We start from the raw sequence: 18,840 nt of genomic DNA, 5'->3' as shown, positions 1-18,840 counted from the left end.
GGCCGGCGCGGCAGGATGTAGAAAAGAGGCGGATTTTATTGTGGCGGGGCGGAACATAAATACACACGGAGCGGGCTGCGCTGGGCCCGCCGCCGCACGGCACATGCCCAGCGCCGTGCCGCTAGCCGCGCACCCGGACTCGGCTGGGAGGTGGAAGGGGAAGAGGCCGTTCGCAGCCCGGGGTGTTTGGCCTGAGGCTGGGCAGGCACGGCGGGTGTGCGGTGCCAGCCCGGGCCGGGAACGGCGGTTCGAGAGCGATCAGTGCATCTGAGCATCCCGGGATGGGAACCGCGGCGGGAGGAGCGCGGGGCAGTGTCCAGCACTGGCACCCAGCACCGGGGAGGGAGCGAGGGAAGGGGCCCCTTGTCTATATAGACATCGGTACAAAATCCTAACGCATACTAGGGATACAACGGCAAGCCGGGCTAGGGCTGCGGCAGGGCCCTGGCAGTCCGCACGGCTGCCCCGGCGGAGTGGCTCTGGCAGCAGCCGCACGTCGCTGTCCTCCTCCTCTGCAGGTAGGGCCGGTGTCCTTCAATGCCCCGGGCTCGGGGGTCATTTCTCCTTGGCCAGCGTCTGCAGCAGCGAAGGGCTGCCGTAATGAGTTATGTAAACATAGGAAATGCCATTGGATCAGTTCTACAGGATGGGTTCAGATTAATTATGAGAGCATGATCCCATTCCAGGCTGGCCTGGTGGCTTTTGGGATGCTATTGCTAGAAGAGAGTGGCCTCCCTCGTCTGTAAAGAACATGGCAGCTGTTTTTACATTGATAGCAACTGAAGCTGGGGCTGCTGGAACTGGAGAGGAGCAAACTCTGTCACTTGTGACAGACACCTGTTGTGTCAGATGCTGAGCCTGGAAGGAAGCCAGGAATGGCAGAGGGAACCCTCTGCGGCTGCTGAAGGTAAAGGGAGACGACAGGGGAGCGTGGAGGACACAGGCACCCCCCTCATCTGAAGGAGTTGGAGGAGGGTGTGCAGCTGAAGAAGTCCTGGCTGATCTGGCGTGGGTAGCCCTCCAGCACTTTCACCTGGACCGGGTCAAACTTCCAATAGTCTCGGCCTCTCAGGAAATAGGCAAAACCTGTGGGTGAGAGAGGAAGGTTTAGAAGAGGCAGCATTCACGTAGCTCAGAGCTCTTTGCCAGCATTTTGTTCAGCTGACACTCTGCAACACATGCAGTACTGAAAGGGAGCTGGAAGAGGCAGGAGATTTTACTTGAACCCAGGCTTGTGGCATTCACTTTTCTTTCACACTGTTTTAGTTTAGATGAAAACTTTGGTTTTACTTTTTGGACAGTACACAGGATGGATTTTATTTTATTTTCCTGGTGGGTTTAATATGCTGCATGCTTGTAGTGACCCAGCCCTGTGAGGACAGGGGATTTCTAGGACAGGGACAGGCAACTTGTGAAGACCTGCTCAGAGCATCTGTTCTGTGGGCAAGCTGCCCTGGAATTTAGGTTCTGGAAGCAGTGGAGATTTGTTTCACTTCATCCTTCGAGAGGAAAGAGGCACTCACCACACCTGGCATCCCAAGCACTCTGGCTGTCCCCAGTGTTTCTGTGGCACTGTTCCCAGCATGGGGCACACTGGGGAGGACAGGTCAATACCAAAAGCAGCCTGTTCTTTGTTCAGCTCCCCGGGTGGAAGTGTGGGCAGTGTTTCTGTTGTCTTCTGATCGCTTCCTTTGCCAGGAGCAGTGAGAGGTGAGCAGGACTCTGTGACCATTCCTCGCTCAGATATTTGACTTCTCTCTATCATACACTTACATATCAATTACTGCAATTAATGGCAATGAAACGACTTCTCAGTTCTCTCCCAGCTGAAGGGAACTGCCCCTCTACCCTGTATGGGATGTGTTATGGCTGGGCAACATCCACTAGCACGTGTGTAACTCTGCAGTGCTGTGAGCCAGAGCAGTGCTGCTGCTGCACTGACCCAGCTCATCCTGGAAGGCGGCGTCGATCTCGGGCGGGACGCCGCGCCAGTCGGCCATGGCCCGCGGGTAGATGTTGTCCACCTGGCGCCTCTGGGGGTTGAAGCGCCAGTAGTTGCCTCCACTGAAGATGTAGATCTTGTTCTTCTCAGCCCCCCACACCAGAGCTGCCTGCACTGGGGATGCAGGGAGGCCCAGCTCCACGATTGGGGTGGGACCAGACACCCGTCTCTCACCATCATAAATCCAGTACTGGGAATCTATTGAGGAGACAGAAAAGGGAAACAAGGGGTCAAAAACTCTGATAATTTGGCAGTGATCTGTGCAACTGGAGCTGGTGCCTTGGCAGAGCTCCCAAGAGAAGCTGTGCCTGAGAGGCAAAAACACCACCAAGTGTAATGGATGCTGCCGCTGTTGTGTGTCCAAAATGCTGTCAATGCATTGGCATCCCACCTCTGTCCAGCATGGTGGGTGTTGGTGGGGGACAGGAAGGTCCATTTCAGCTGCATTTTTCTTTATTTGTAGAAGTTATAAAGGACTTGGCTGGAGGGACCAGCCTCTGCCCTGCAATCTCAGCACCTGGAAAACATGTGGGCATGCACAGGCACAAAGGGGGCATGTGGCTGGAAAGGAGCAAGCTGCAGAAACCAGAATTTGCCAAGTCGATATAGAGACTGGAAGCAGAGTTCCAGATTAGATTAAAATGGTAATCTCTGTAATTAGCCTAGGGCATGTAATACTTTCTCCTTATCTCATTTTAACTCACCGTAGGAGCCTGCCAATTTTAGCACTGTAAGCCCTTGTGTGCAGGTCAGGTGCTCAGAAATGTGTTCATGCAGGAGCTCTGCCTGCAGAGCTGCTGATGTGATTTTGGTACTCAGTCTCATGGAGTGCAGACGAGGTGTGCACACCCACAGTGAGTTCCCAGGTCATTCTGCATCCCTGCTATTAGACCTCCCCTTGGGAAGAGCATTAAAGAAAACATGGGGCTGAAACAGGGTTTGTTGCTGGCCTTGAACCCCAGAGATAGCCAGGAGCTGTTTTCATTCCTAATCTTTCTGGTTGCTGGAGGTTGCCTGGCTCTGCATCCAGGCTCCCTGTAGGCTCATAAAGCCATGGGGTAATAGGAAGTTCCACATCCAGGTGTCTGAGGAACGGAGAAAATGCTGTCCCCACCCTGAGCAGGGCCCTGGGGACACAGGCACAACCAGGGTACTGCTGGGGTCCACTTCTGGCACAGTGCTTTCCATGACAGCTGGAGAGATAGAGCAAATGTTTCCTTCCTTCTCCTCTGCCAGGGCAGAGGCAAATTTCAATTGTTTGTGTCCCAGGGAAGGAGAATAGGATATTGTGGCCATGTTTAAAACAAAAGCGAACTCTTGTTCTCAGTCCTCAATACCTGATGAAAAGTTTAAATTGTTAAGGAAACAAATAACAAGGATTGCTGAACTTCTGAGGATTTCCAGATTTATTGTCTCAGGAACCTGCTGGGTCGTGACTACCCCTAAGTAATTGAGATTTCTGAGCCATCTGATCACAGTCCAGCTCTTACCTTGGAAAAACCAGATGTTGCCCAGAGGGTCCTCGAAGGTGGCATCGACGGAGCTGGGGATGCCCTGCCAGTGGCGGGAGGCCAGGGCTGGGTAGCCGTCCTGCAGCCTCCCGGCGCGGAGCCGCCAGACGTAGCGCGAGCTGAAGAAGAACAGCTCCCCGCGGATGGTGGCGGCGGCCTCGAAGGCCGTGAGGCAGGCGTCGGGCTGCAGGGCCTGCCGAGGCACAGCGGGTCAGGGCTGCCCCCAGAGCCCCCAGGGGAAGGCACTGCGTCCAGGCAGCTGTGCTGCTCGGGTTGGGCCCGTGCTGCCCGGAGATCCCCTCCCTGCACATCCCGGTGCAGCCGTGGGGGCTGGGCTGGGCTCAGCGGTGCTGGTGGATGAGGCAGACACCGCCCAGGGCAGCCCCAGCCGGGGTGTCAGGGAAGGGCACAGAGCAGCCCTGCACTCACCTCCACGTTGGTGATCTCGTTTGTTTCGAGGTCTGGCTGGGGCAGCTCTGCTGGCTGGGTTGGGGTTGGATCAGGATCCAGTGAGGGTTTCCCATACAGGTACTGGATACCTTGCTTGTCATCCTCACTCAGGCTCAGGGGGTAGCGGAAGATGTAGAAAGGGGACATCAGGGACTTGGAGACAGCCGTGTGCTGCAGGCCCAGCACGTGGCCAAACTCATGGGCAGCCACTTGCAGGAGGTCAGTGCCTACAAAGGGAAAAGATGGAATACACTTTTGTCTACCCACATGCTTTGGCCTCCTGGGCCTGTTCCTACCAGTTACCAGACACTGACATGTGTTGTAGGAGTCCAAAAAAAGGACAGAGAAATCTACCTCCAACTGTGCTGTTCCCAGATATCTTCTGTGTAGATCAAAAATGTGTTTGTGGGTTTTCTGGTTTTTTTTAAAAGGGCATAGTAAAGGAGTTCACTGGTTCAGAAGCACCATGAGCCAATTCATACACTTGGATATTAACCTGGACATGTTGGTCATCTGCAATCCTGTTGTCAGAGGCCCTTGCCACCTCCTCAGCTACCAGGAAGACAAGGATTTTCCATGCACTTTTGGAAAGGAGAAATTTGCAGAGAGAAGGATGTGTAGGAGGTGGTGTGGTCAGGCTGGTGTTTGTCCACCCAGTCTGAAGCAGTTGTTGGCTAGAGCTGAAGTTCAGCGAGTCCCAGTTAGATCACACCCGCTGTGGAAGATCCGGGTGTCGGTCAGAGAACTCTGGAATTAACACTTGCCAAAGGCCTCTGTCACAGACAGCAGAGGGAGCTCATTTATTGCTTGTCTGGGGGCTGTGTCAAGAAGGTGTCATTTAGAAATAAATCCATAAAATATTATCTAATGTCAAGGCCTGAGAATTCGTCGCCAGACTTAAACAGATTTATGGGAGACCATGTTTTAGGAATACATGACCTTGGAACATCTACAAAAGGAGGGAGGAAACGGGGATTTCGGTACACAAACTTGTATTGTTTGGCAGGTTTTGTTTAGCTTCCAAAGGGTCCTTTTTAAAGCTGGTAAATTTCACTATGTCCCAGCATATTAATTCACTTGCCTTCAGCCAGAAATCCTCCCAGCTACAGCCCAAGTGATGAGAGCAACAGGGATGTGGGTCAGCCAGCCTTGGTGCTCCAAGCAGGATTTCCCTGCTGGCTCCAGGGGAGAATTCCCTGGTCACTTCTCAGCACCAGGAGCAAGGAGAATGCAGTGGGGAGGAACCCCTGGGAAGGGTGGAGGAGAAGGTGAGCCCTGTCTTCCTCCACTGGCCTGCTTTACCTGGAAGCCATGAATCTGCACAGCACTGACCTGATTAAACCAACACATCTAGGTCAGCTGAGAGAGTGGGATTTCCATGCCAGTGATTTATTACAAACTTTCAGACACTTCTGTTTAGCTTGGCAGGCTCCTCACTTGCTGCTTTCCAGTGTTGGCAGATGAGCTGTGCTGTCAGATTCTGCAGGGGAGGTGCACAACAGGACAGCTGAAGGAGCTGTGCTGGACAGCATCCCTGTGTCCCTCATGGATGGTCCTCCACGTGGGCCCTGCTTCCTGCATGGCCCTGGAGTGACCCCAGGGGACACTTGTGCTTTCCCATCAGTAAAATGAGGCCAAGGATTTCCCTGTCTCACTGAGAGCTGAGTCAAGGATTTACCCACGTTTATATCCTAAAGCTCTTTTCAGCACGTTAAATGGCAATTCGCTCTAAAGAGCTTTTGCAACAGTTATTTGTGGATGATATGGGAGGGGGAGAGAAGGGGGGAATGCCATGGAATAGAGCTGGATTCTGATGGGAACTGGTGTCCACTTTTGGTTCCTGTTTTGACCCCAACACTGTTTTATGGGAAAATGCAGGAAATTCTTCAACAACAGAGGGTGAAAACCAACAGAGCCCACCCCTGCCCCAGGAGCAGAAACCCCTCTGCAAAGAGGTCCTGTGCTTGTGATTCTTGTTTTGGGCCAGCAAGAGAAGGGCTGGAGACGCAGCAGTGCTGTGCCCCACACACTCAAACTGGCCTGCAGCTGGCACTGACATCTTAGTGGCATCCCACGGGCTTTGGGGGTGCCCACTGGCATGGCCAACATTTCTGGGACTCCCCAGAGAGGCCTGGGGTTAGCTTGGGCTTTGTGATGATTTCTTTGTCCATGTAGATAAACTGGGAAGGAGGAGGAGGAGCTGACCTGGGTTAATTTTGGTGAGTCTTCCAGAAACTGATGCTCTGGGCACTGCTCCAGATGGTCCCAGGCAGTACTGCAGTGTCTCATGAGTTACTGTGACACCAGACCCTGAGTGCCCAAGCAGAGAGCTACCAGCTTGGATCTATTCTTAGCAAAAAGAGTCTTGACTGGATGTGGTGTTGTTTATGGTCAGAGCATTCCCAGGCCACGGGGACAGAGCTGGAGCCTGGATGGTTTCCCTTTATGGACTTGTTTGAGGGCAGATGGTGAACAATGTGTGCAGGGCCTGGGACTGAGGCAGTTCTTTGGAAGACAACAGTCACAGGGAGCTCCAGCCTCAGTTTTCCTTCATGCTTTCCTCATTTCATTTCTAATGACTCCTGCCAATGCTGGGTGCAATTCCCCAGTGGCAGAGCACATGGCTGGGCAGAAGAGCCATGCCTTGCTGCCCCACACAGGAGTCCATGGGGAAGCTGGGGTCCTGGACCTGAGTGCTAACAGCAGGCTTCTAACTGGAGAGAGATGGCAATGCTCACCACAAAAACAGTTATTCCCTCTCAGTTTTACAGGGACCCTGTTCACAGCACAGGGAATCATTTCCAAGCTCACTGACAAGCAGCCAGAGCTGCCCTTGGAACAGTGCCATACCCAGGTTGTTCCCAATGGTCCAGGTCTCGTCATAGTCAAAGTGCACGTCTCCTTCCCGGTGTGTCTTGGGGAAGAACGCGTGTGCCAGGATCCCTCCAGGCCCATCAAAGGGCAGGTTGTCCCCGTGCCAGTACCTGGAGGGAAGACACATTTCCCCTCAGACAAAGGTCATGGAGCCCCAGCATCACATAGCCAAAGGTGGGAGGCACTGAGAGGGGACAGCAGCTCTCATTCTCATCCTAAGTTCATCCCACCGGTCTAGATCAACTGCTCAGAGCCATTCCAATTGCCACAAGCCAAATTCTGCTTCAGAGCCCTGAGGAAGCAGCTTGATCACACCAAGCACTGAGGAAGCAGATCTCAGTCACGCCAAGCTCTGGGGAGTTTGTATGTTTTCTCAGGGATGTTTCTCCCCCTCCCCTCTCCAGCTTCCAGCCCAGAGCTGACTGTGGAGCCTCAAGAACTAAGGAGGTGACAGCCTAAGCCAAGATTGAGTTGATATTTCTGGGTGGTGGGGAGCTGTGGAGGGGCAGCTGGCAGCAAACCCAGCCAAACTCTCAGGTCCTCACTCAGGCCAAGCCACTGATGAGTAATGAAGGAAACCCATGAGAGATGTGGCTGCTTGAGAGAGCTGAGGGAGACAAACACACAGCATGGAAATCACATCACTGCTTGGACAGCCTCCACTGCCCTCATTAGCTCTGTACAAACACTCAGGGAAGTCTTTGCCCCAGTGAGTATCTTGCCAAAAGGGAATTTCAGGCCAGGAGCCAAGATTCCTCTAACCAAGAAACTATATTTGTCTTTGGGCAGACAGTTTCATCCTTCAGTCAAGGGACAGGATGGAGGACCTGAAGATGGGAAATCAAAACAAACTCTTAAGAAAACAGCCTGTGGGCAGAGAAACGTAAATGTACCAGGAAAATTAATGAATGACCAGTAATGGTGCTGCATGGAACAGCTGCACTCACACCGAGCAGCCCGGGACTGACAAAACTAAAATGATCCCAAGTGTCTGAAAGCAGAAATATGAGCCTCCATCCAAGTGCCTGAGTTGTGTGCTGGCAGGTCACTGCTCTGGTTCCAGCCCTGCTCCTCTGGCAGGGCAGGGTGTGCTGCCCGCCGTGCCCACCTGGTGAAGTCGATGACGATGTCAGCCCGTCCCTCCTGCACCTCGGTGAAGGTCAGCGGGGTCACATCACTCCAGACTTTCAAAGCTTCCTCTATGGTCCTTCTCACTTTAGCTTTTACAAGTTGCCATGGGAACCTGATAATTCTGGAAGTCAACAGACGCTGGATGAGGAGAGCATCAGCTGCTGTCCCATGGACACAGCTCTACAACCAGCATCACCAGGGCCACCATTCCCAGCACCAGAACGTCTCCAGCCCATACATGCACTGCTTCAGCACCCTCTACCAAGCAACCTGTGCAGCAGATAAATCCCACCAGTGTTGGAACCCTCTGGCTGGTGTGTCAGAGGTGAGTTCCCTGGAGAGTTTTGCAGATTCTGTGTTGCTCTGAAATGCCACAGCACCTCCCAGGTCTATCCCCTGTAAGGCCACCACCACAAAGATTCCCGAGACTGGTATGATGTGATTCCTTCTCCTAAATGACTGCATTTTTTGCTCCTAGAAACTTGGGTTCACTGAGGAGTTGCTCCCACTTCCTCCAATAACAAGAGCAGACAGAAAGGTCTGCCACAGAGGGAAGCCTTTCCCTTCCATTAACGGTGTTGCTGTATGTAAATCTCTGCTGTGTTTCTTTCTCTAACACTACTGACCAAAAAGAAAAAAAAAGGCATAAGCCCTTCTGTTATCTGCAGCCTCCTGATGGTGTGAGGAACAGTGTCCTGTATTGGATTAAGCGCAAGATGATTTACAGGCTGTCAGGGTCCATATGACTGTGCTCACTTCTCCACTCATAGCCCTGAGGGCAGCTGCAGAGGGAGCCCAACCCTCCCTCCAGTCTGTTGGGCAGATTCACAACTGAGAATGTGTGGGGTGATTTGGGCAGAACTTTACGCTGAAGTGGTGTTTATGGGACCATCAAAAACAGCTGAATGAAAAGATCTCTTTAAAATAAACTGTGAGGTGAGCCCCCCGCGGGGTGGCTGTGGGGGCAGAGGCACAGCAGGACAGCACTGGTGATGGGGGCTCAGCTCAGCACGTGTGAGGGCAATGACCTGTGAGGACAGTGACCTGTGAGGACAGTGACCCTTTGTGCCCAGGGGTGCTGGTGTGGCACTGCCCAGGGCTGAGGCAATGGCTGTGCACAACAGGAGGGCAGCTGTGTTTGAGAGTGTGCTCAGGAGGGGATGAGGGGGTGCTGGGGACAAGCCTGCCATGGTTCAGCGTGTGGCTCCCCTGGCTCCTGTGCCTCTCACGGTCACATCACAGATCCAGGGATACCAGACTGAGAGTTTGGGCAGGGAGAAGTGAACCTGCCTGAGTGTCACACCCGCCTGGCTGCCACACCCGCCTGGCTGCCATCGCAGTGTCCCTTACTTGTAGGTGAGGTTGGTCTTGTCCCAGCGGCCCCCGGAGAGCACGAAGCGCTTCTGGCGGTTCCGGCCGCCCTGGGCTCCCGGCAGCGCGGGCGGGTCGGGCACGCCGCAGCGGGGCGGGTTCCAGCCGGCCGCGGGCCCGGCTGCAGCCGCGGGGAAGCCCTTGGCAGGCACGCCCGTGCCCACGGCGTTCACCAGGGCAGCCAGCCAAGGAGCCTGCTCCTTCCAGGTGTGATGCTTTCGAGACATGTCCTGAAAGGCAAAAGCACAAGCACGACCTCAGTGTCCGTGGAGACGCTGGCTGCTGCAGAGGGGTGGACAGCCGCCCGCAGCAGTCCTGAGCAGTGGGTTGCACTTCTGCCAGGGCTGTTTCCCCACCGGTAGGACACAGCCTGCTCCCCACAAACATGCCGTGCTCCCTGCTCTGAGGCTGGCTCACACCTGGGGGGCACTGTGTCATGCCGTGGCACCCACTAAGCACTCCGTTATTTTTGGTCCACATTTCCTTGGCAGCTGGCCGGCAGGAAATACTTTTGCAGGCTGTGGATGAGAACCAGACCCTTCAAGTATAAAACAAATCACTGGGGAATAAATTCTCCCCCTTTGCCCTACATCCTTTATTCCCTCCTGGCCCCGGGTAGAGGTGACATTAATGAGAGGAAGTCTTCAGTCCCCAGCACGGCAGCTGTGCTCCTTGTTGTCACTTCCGTGGTGTCCTCTTGCTGCCCTGGCACCGTGGGCAGGTCTCAGCATGGCAGAGCAGGACACAAGGATGTGGGGGGACGGCACAGAGAGCAGCAGAGACTGTCCCTGCCGCCTCCATCACTGCTGAGGGAAGGACTGCACCGTGTCCCCTGGCCTCCCTGTACCTCTGATTCTGCTCAGGATAACATCTCCTGGGCTCTCCCACACTTAGCTGGAAAAGCAAGGTTTCTCTTGACAACATAAATTAATGCTAATTAGCTGACTTCCACGTGTTTCCCATGCTGCTGCCATGAAACACAGCCCAGGTGTCACCTCCAAGCTGCTGTGAGGCATGTGGGGTGAGAGGTGCTTGGTCCACATCACTGTGCTGCAGAGGGCCAAACACAGGGGGGTTTTGCCTGATTTTATGCAGCAAATGAAAGGTGCTTGAGCAGGGAGAAGCTGAGATGCAGCAGTGGTGCTTCTCTAACTGGACAGGCAGGCTCTGTCCCACGGGGCTCCAGAGGGAGGACCTGGGCTTTAGGCAGCTCTTTCTTCCCCTGCAAAGAGCTGCCTTCTTCCAGGCTGCCCTGCCAGCGACACGGGGTCAGGATGGCACAGTGCCAGCACTGCCATGATGCCTGTAATCCACATGCTGCCACCCTCTGCTCCCACAATGGGCCCATTCACGCGGGCTGGAATGAAGTGTGAAGGCCTTGGCATTAATTCCACCACTGAGCTCCAGCCCCATGCCCCTGAGCCAGGCACAGATGGACAGGGGAGCCAGGCAGGGCACACAAGCTGCACTTATGGTGTGTCTGTCAGCGCTCCGGCCTGCTGGCTGGTCCTCCCCAGACAGACAGACAGACAGACAGACAGACAGACAGACAGACACCCTTGGTGGCTGGGCACCTGCCAGCCTGTGCTCAGAGCCATTGATGCAACCCTGGTGTCCCAGTGCACTCTCACACACTACAGGAACTGCACCAGCAAAGAGAGAAATCCTTTTCATATCCTGAACAGCAGGAGCTGCCCAAGCCCCCGGCCGTGCTCTGAGCATCCATTCAGGGCTCGGGGGAGGAGGAGCACGGGCTGGGCTGTCCCGGGGAGCCTGCACCAGGCTGCTCCTGCTGAGACTGGAGCCCTGCCAGGCTGGAGGTACCTGTCTTCTAAGGGGAGCTCTCTGAGAGCCACCTGGCACCCTGCCTGGGCTGGCAGCTACTGCTGCAAAGGACAGCTGGCAGCAGAAGCTGACAAAGTTCATGTTCTGGCCAACATCTTGCTGTCAGCCCCGATGACACCGAAGCACACGATGGCTTTGTGTCACCAGGGCACAGCCTGCAGGGCTGCTCAGCCCCTTGCTCCTGGGTGCACCTACTGCCAGGTCCTGGCAGCTGACAACTTGGGGTGATGAATGCATCTGGCTTTCCAAGGCCAGGTAGCACAGGGCCTAGGAGCACTGGGAAACCCTGGAGGAGTGCTCAGGTGGGTGGGTGGGCTGTGGCTGACCCGGATGCCTTTCCCCTGGTTTTTGCCCTGGTGATGCTCTGCACATTCCCCTCCTGGGAAAGCCAGTTTCTTTACAGGCTGGGGCCACTGCCATGAACTGGAGGTTATCTCTCTGCTCTGACCAGGAGCAGAGAGGAGAAGCTGCCTGTTTCCTTCTTGCCCCAAGGAATCCCATGTTCAGAGGCAGAGCAGAGGCAGCTTTTCTCTCCCCCTTTGGTTAGCTCAAGGCACTGTTATGAATCCCAGCCTTCCAAACCCCACTTTGCAACACCAGGACCCTCCCTGCTCCTCCTGCCCTTTGCAGACCCAGTCCTGGAAGGGGCACAGCGAGCTCCTGTGGGTGGCTCTGGGTGGGGCAGGAGGCAGGACCTGCCCTGGTGCTCTGTGTGTGCCCCTGGACAAACAGTGACTCTGTCCCTGTCGTCACAGCACCGACACCAGCACCATGGCAGGAAAGGGCTGGAAAATGCCACTGCAGGCAAGGGGAAATGGGACAGGCACAAACCACTTGCCAAACAATGCTCAGGGGACACCCAGGCTGGAGATCGTGGCTTCCTTGGCTGGACACACCTTGCTGCAGGCACTTCCCAGGGATTAGATACCGTGTCCACTTGCTTAAGGTTGCATCCTTCCCAGCCAGTGCTGAGCCCTCCCTCTCGTGGAGAGACCTGCTTTGTTCCCTGGGCTGTGCTACCACACCCTGGCTGATTGCTCAGGGTTCACTCAGGGCCCTGCTGCTGCCCAGGCTGCTGCAGAGCTGGGAGGGGAAGGAGAGGAGGGCACTGGCTGCTGGGTACCCATCAGGGCATCCCCACTGGTGCCATCCCACCAGCAGAGGGGAGGGGATTCCTGAACACAAAAGCAAAGGAAAATCCCAGGGTTTGTCCCAGCAGAGTGGAAAACAGATCTGAGCCTCTGGCTGAGTGTGTGCAGCCACTTGCAGTGCCCCTCCCTGCACAGCCCTCAGCTGGGCATGGGAACAGCTGCCTTGGAGTCAAGGAAGAGGCCAGGGCTTTGCAATAGAGGCTGGTCAGGAAATGTGAACACAGCACAAGCACAGAGAGGATCCCAGGCCTGAAACCAAAGGCTGAAGGCTGTGAGGACAGCAGAGGAGCAAAGCTGTACCAAGGAGGGCTGTGCTGCAGGCAGGTCACAGCTCCTCACAAAGAAAGTGCCTCTTCCTGCAGCCTCATGACTGAAAGGCTGAGGGGGAGCAGGAGGGGAAGGACAGATCCCAGGGGACAGCAGAAACCACAGCGGAGGTACAGGCTGCCCACTCAGTTCCTTACAGCTTTATCAGCCTTCAAGTGCTGTGATACAGCAGCCATCACCTCTGGGTCTGCTGGAGCCAGATGAACACTAGCCAAGCTTCCCAGGAAGTGTTCCAGCCACCCCAAGGAGCCAGGAGCATCTATAACCTCCTCGTGCTGGGCAGCACTCACCCTGCAGAGCCCCCGGGAGCAGCTGCAGCAGCACAGGGGCAGTGGAGCATCAGCCTGAACGAGCACAGGGGTGGGGCTGGTGCCTGGGGCTGACAAACCCACGGCTCTCCTGTGCCTGGCTCCATCCTCCTCTGCCTGCCTGAACTTAAACTTGTGTCCTCTTTGTGTACCCAAGCACCTGGGCTCCTGGCTGCTCCTGTGGCGTGGACATGAAAGGAGACCCCTCTCCCTGTCAGACAGGAGTGACTGGACAAGTCACAGCCTGAATCCATCAGTCTTGGGTGCTTCCCCCCTCCCTGGGGCTGCTTTCCCTTCACTTGGAGAATGAGCTCATGGACTTTGTCACCATTTCCCTGTCCCTTCTGCTCCTGCTTTTCCATTGCTTCTGTTTCTGCTTCCTCCTTTTGTTACTCAGAGCATTTCCAAGGCCCTGGTGTTTGCTGCCTCTGGCTGGCAGCATTATCCCCCTTCTCCCTACAAGCACCTCAGAGCACTCCTGCCCTTATTTCAGCAGGGAAGGACAGCAGAGATGCTTTCTCTTGCAGTTCTCCCACCCCATTTTTGCTCACTGTGGAGTGGCCATGCCCCCCCAGGGCTCTGCACCCCCTGAACAGCAATGCTCCTGCCTGAGATCAGCATTGTTCTCCTGATGCAGAGACAGCTTTTTGTGCAGCCTGCCTCAGCCCAGCATGGATTTGCAGGGGTTGGATTTGAAAGTGCAGCTACAGCTGATGGTTAATGGTAAAACTGGAACCAGCTTCATTTCAGTCAGGCTGTGTTCCAGGGGCAGCCTGGGCTGGGAAGGGGCTGATGCTGCAGGTGGAATTTCATGGCAGAAACGTGAGTGTGGTCTGGTCTAACCCTGAGCTAAACGTGCTCCTGGTCAAGGCACTGTTAGGGAACAATGCCCAGGCAAACCCACCAGATTTATTGATCCTGCCTCCCCAGGACAAGGTCTCCCAACCCCTCCATGAATTCTTTGCTCACACAAAATACTTCAGCTCCAGGACTCCTCCATGCTGGCTGCAGCCTGGTCCCACTGCAGACAGGGAGAGCACAAAGGCTGGGGCCAAACAGGAGCTGCTGCAGTGCCTGCTGTGCACACCCTGTTGGATTTTCCTCTCCCCTCACTTCCCACACCCTGGCACCATCCAGCACTACCTCCTGGGCCCTGACAGCTTGTTTCCGGATTACTTGGTGGCAGTTGTTGTTGGCAATGAAAAAATGAAAATGTTTATTTTTCCTAAGCAAAGTGGAACATGAAACATTATGGACTGCAAATGTTTATGGCCACAGACAGAATGAGAAGAAGCAGGCTTTGGTGTAACAAGAGAAATCAAATGAATAAACACTGCAGGACTATTTTTATAATCAGACATTTTAATTACGTGATGGTTTGTGAGACTATTCCATCAACAACACCACAACCAAGCTGCTGGTGTCACCCAAGAACAGTTGGCCAGAGACAGGAGTACTTACAGAGCAAACAAGCCCCAGGATGCTGACATAGCAAAAGGTTTCAAGAGCCCTTAATCTGATGACCTAGAATTCCCCTTGAAACGAAGAAACTGCTCTAGGATGTGGCACACTCCTGGCAGGGGAGGAAGGGTGTTGAGATGTTTTGTTCATTGTGCACTTACACCCAAGCTAAGGGGAGCCATGAGCTACCAGTGCCTCTCTCCTGCCCAAATCCACCAAGAGGAGGAAGTCTGGTCAGGTCACCTGCCTGTCCTTTTTGGGACTCCTCTATCTGCACCAGGATCTCAGTGAACATCTAAAAACCTGTCTGTGGTCTTAGTGAACCCCTGAAGGGCTCTGCTTTTCATTTTGCTGGGCAGCTATGTGCAGACTCAGCTGTGCTCCCATTTGCTTTTGGCCGAGCCATCCCCAGTGCAAGAACACCCACAAACCCTTTATCTACCTGTACACGTATTTGAGATTAGTAGGAAAGAGCTACTTGTAAGAAAAAAAGTAGGAAAAAAAGTAAGAAGGGAAAAGTAGGGAAAAAAGTAAGAAGGGAAAAGTAGGGAAAAAAGTAAGAAGGGAAAAGTAGGGAAAAAAGTAAGAAGGGAAAAGTAGGGAAAAAAGTAAGAAGGGAAAAGTAGGGAAAAAAGTAAGAAGGGAAAAGTAGGGAAAAAAGTAAGAAGGGAAAAGTAGGGAAAAAAGTAAGAAGGGAAAAGTAGGGAAAAGTAGGGAAAAGTAGGGAAAAGTAGGGAAAAGTAGGGAAAAGTAGGGAAAAGTAGGGAAAAGTAGGGAAAAGTAGGGAAAAGCAGGGAAAAGCAGGGAAAAGCAGGGAAAAGCAGGGAAAAGCAGGGAAAAGCAGGGAAAAGCAGGGAAAAGCAGGGAAAAGCAGGGAAAAGATATCCAGCATCTCTACAGGACCACTTTCCACTAAAAATTCTTTTCAAACAACTCCTACACAGTGCATCCCTTCTTCTGCAGAGCCCCACAAGTGCCAGGGCAGGATAAGTGTGTGGGAAGCAAGTGCAACATAACCTGGAGAGGGGGATCCTCCCCAGACTGCTCCTCTCCCTCTCCTCTCCCTTCCTCTCCCTCTCCCCTCCCTCCCCGATGGGCTTTGCCAGCTGCACCCCAAGCCCTGCCACTCTGCAGGGTGGGTGTGTGTGCTGCCTGTGAAGCACAAACACAACAAACCCGCTGGAGAATAACTACTTACATGTGCCGAGTCTCTCCCAGAGCAGATGATAAACATGCCTAAAATTACCCCAGCCCTGACTGCAGTTTTTAAATAGCCAAACCAAGGAGTGCAAATCAAACCCTTCCTGCGGGAGCCGCCTGAGCCCGGAGCGAGGCAGGCAGGGGCTGTGGGGAAGGCAGTGCCCTGCTTCCAGAGGGGAGCCTGCTGCGCTCAGGGGGACAGCTGCAGCACCCTGAGGGGTTATGTTGGTAGCTGGGAGGGTGCCCACCACTTCTCCACCGAGAGAGACCTTCCCAGCAAACGCAGGGCTTTGATTTCCCAAGGGAGCCGGAGGCAGGGCAGGAATTCAGTGTCTGCGCGTGCACAGCCCGAGGACTGCAGGTCTTTTGTTCTCAAGTTTTACAGTGGACACCAGACCCAGCCTTTATTCTCCTCTCAGTTTTCTCTTTCTTTCTTTAGGCATTAATATAACGGTGAAGGAGCTCTACAGGGTTTGCTCAAAGAACACAAGTCCTTCTGCAACTTGCCCTGTAGCCCGGCTTTAAAGTGAATCTCAGCCCTGCATTCCCTCCCCTCTCAGCTGCTGCCGTTGTGACAAACAGCCACAAACAGCCACAAACAGCCGGGTGCAGCACACTCCTGCACCCGGGCTCTCCTTGCCCACCCCCGTACTGGCACAGCCCGAGGAGCTCCTGTGCTCTGTCTCATTGGAGTGTGAATCTCTTTTCCCGGCTCAGCCCCTTGGCTCCTTTCTCATTCATCACCTGACAGCAAAAGGTGCCCAGACAGGAAATTAGCTGCTGTCAGACAGGAGGGAAACATCCCTTTGTGCAGCAGGCTCGGAGCAGTCAGAGCAGGGAGCACGTGATGGCGTGGCACAGCTCTCTGTGAGAGAGGGCAGAGGGTGGCCGAGGCCTCTGTCGGCCTGGCAGCGCCACCTCAGCCGTCCTGCACCCTCGTGCTCCCCGGGAGGGCAGCAGGAGCACTGCTGCCACCTCCATCGTGTAAAACTGGCTGCACCTCAGAGGCAGCAGAATAACCTTCAGGAGCCTTGATGGCAGATGAGGAAGCCAGAAGAGCAGCTGTTTGGGGTGACAGAACTGCTGTTTGAAAGGCTAGGGGATCACCTGGCCATCTCCAACCCAACCAATGCAGCCACCATCTCTGCAAAGGCTGAGTCAAACACATCAGTCTGAAAGCCCAAGCCCCACGTGGCTGGTCCAACACACGAGCACAAGGCATTCCTGAACAAACAGACCTGCAGGAGCATCACCTGGAGCTACTCCAGCCAGGAGGGAAGGATTAGCACTCACAGAGCAGAGCACGAGTCTAGGATGAGGAAGAAATCACCTCTCTGTTGGCAGAATGCCACCTGGGGGGACCTTCTGGAGCGTAGCAGTGGATTTGATGGACCAGGAGTCTGAGCAGCCCTGGACCCCTGCACTAACTCTGTGCTCTTCAGCAGTTTGGTGCACAAACCACCTCAAGGGGCACTGGCCAAGTCAGCTGAGCCCCTGCAACCTCTGCAGGCAGTCAGCAGCTGGGGGTGCTGGCACAAGGACATGAGCGGTGACATGGGCAGCTGGGCTGGGCTCGAGCTCAGAGGATGAAACCCAGGCTGGCTCTCCCTTCCCCCAGGACCCCACACAGGCCCTTGCTGGCAGCCAGACCAGGACCAGGGGCTGTGCAGGTTCTTCCAGAAGCAGCAGCTTCCCAGCTTGCACAGGGCAGAGCACGAGGCACCTGCCAGCCCAGCCCGTGTCCCACGGGAGCCAGCAGCCTCCAGCTTTATGCGGGTGGAGCTCTGCCCTCCCAGCCCACCCCCTGCTGCTCTCGGACGGGCCTGAAGCCCGCAGAGCAGCGTCACTCCTGGAGTGCGGGATGCCACCAGCGAGCGCCTGGCCTCACCTTCCCGGCAGAGCTGGGCCAAGCGCGGTGACATTTCGTTCGGAGGAATGCGAGCACTTTGGGGGCCGAGGCTGCTCCGTGCCAAGTCCCGGCCCACAGCAGATTTAGCAGCCAAGTTAGAAAGTGCTCAGATGACAGAGCTGATAATAAAACCATCGACAGAACCTGAACTAATCCCCTTGGGCTGCTACCGGGCATTTGCTCTGTTATTATTTCACGGCCCAGCAGCGAAGCGCATGTCTATAACAACGCGATTACACACGCACACATTCCCAGCACAAGGAGCTCTCTGTCCTCTCCCGTCCCCCAAATCCCTCGCACGCCGCTGCTCCTCTCCGGCAGCCGCAGTCCCTGCTGCTCGCAGCTCCGTCCCAGGTGCTGGGATCGGGCAGGCATCTGCAGGAAGAAAGAGCCCTGCTGCTCCTCTCCTGCCTGCCTTTGATTCATCCCTTCAGTCTCGTCTCCCCGTAACTTCTCGGAGCTGCCAGCGCAGCGCGCAGGCGGTGTTCGAGCAGCAGCGGGGGCTCTGCTGCCTCTGAAGCACGGGGGATGCCGCGTCCTCTCCTAAGCTCTCCTTGTCTCCGTCCCCGTTTTCCCTCGGGAACGCGGCTGTGAAAACTCCCCAAGAAGCCAGCAGGAGCCCGCGGAGCGGGAGGCACGGCCGGGACAGGGGCACCGTCCCGCGGCCGGTGATTCCCGGCAGCGCTGCCCGTGCCGGCATCCCGAGCGCGGCTCGGGGATGGACGGAGCGGCGGGGGGAAGACGGCTCATCCCGTTCATTGGAGGATCTGCCGGGGAGATACCGCCCTCGGGACAGCATCGGAGAGCGACGGGGGGACACGGAGGGAGGCACCGGGCGGTCCCGACTCACCGGCTTGTGTCGGCGGGCGGGCGCGGCGGGCGCGCAGTGCAGCAGAGCGGCGGCCAGCAAGGCGGCGGCGGCGGGCAGCGGCGGGCGGGCCATGCCGGGCGGCGGAGCGGGCTCGGACATGGGGCAGAGGAGGAGGAGGGGGGGTCCTCGCTGAGCCTTTTATCCCCCCACCGTGGCCGCCTGCCCTCCTCCTCGCGCCTCCTCCCGCTCCTGCCTTTTGTTCTCCCCGAGCCGCGGCTGCACGGGCCGGGGGGACACGGCCCGGCGGCATCGCGGGAGGGGGGTCCCGCCCGTCCCGTCTGCTCCGCCCCGCCACCCCCTGGGGGCGGAGCGGGGCGGGACCCCCCTCCCACGCCTGCCCGGCACCGGCCCCCGGCCTCCGGGTCCTCCCTGCCTTGGGGTGCCTTTAAACGGGCCCCTTTAAAGGTGTCTCTCACCTCTCCTGCCTAA

General features: G+C 55.7%; 1 protein-coding gene across 1 annotated transcript; it reads right to left on the bottom strand.

Moving 5' to 3' along the window:
- Nucleotides 1-16: 16 nt before the first annotated feature.
- Nucleotides 17-18,498, bottom strand: MMP11 (matrix metallopeptidase 11). Its single transcript, XM_059863703.1, has 8 exons — nt 18,391-18,498; nt 9,319-9,569; nt 7,946-8,089; nt 6,814-6,947; nt 3,943-4,190; nt 3,493-3,706; nt 1,943-2,200; nt 17-1,086 (listed from the first exon to the last, which is right to left on the bottom strand). The coding sequence occupies exons 1-8, from the start codon at nt 18,481-18,483 to the stop codon at nt 953-955; spliced, it is 1,476 nt and encodes a 491-aa protein (XP_059719686.1). The 5' UTR covers nt 18,484-18,498; the 3' UTR covers nt 17-952.
- Between the last annotated feature and the right edge of the window lie 342 nt (nt 18,499-18,840).

The sequence above is a fragment of the Haemorhous mexicanus genome, chromosome 19 (genome assembly GCF_027477595.1).
Source record: "Haemorhous mexicanus isolate bHaeMex1 chromosome 19, bHaeMex1.pri, whole genome shotgun sequence".
Classification (NCBI taxonomy): domain Eukaryota; kingdom Metazoa; phylum Chordata; class Aves; order Passeriformes; family Fringillidae; genus Haemorhous; species Haemorhous mexicanus.
The sequence above is the reverse complement of the archived record's forward strand: the minus strand, read 5'-3'. Positions and strand labels throughout refer to the sequence as shown.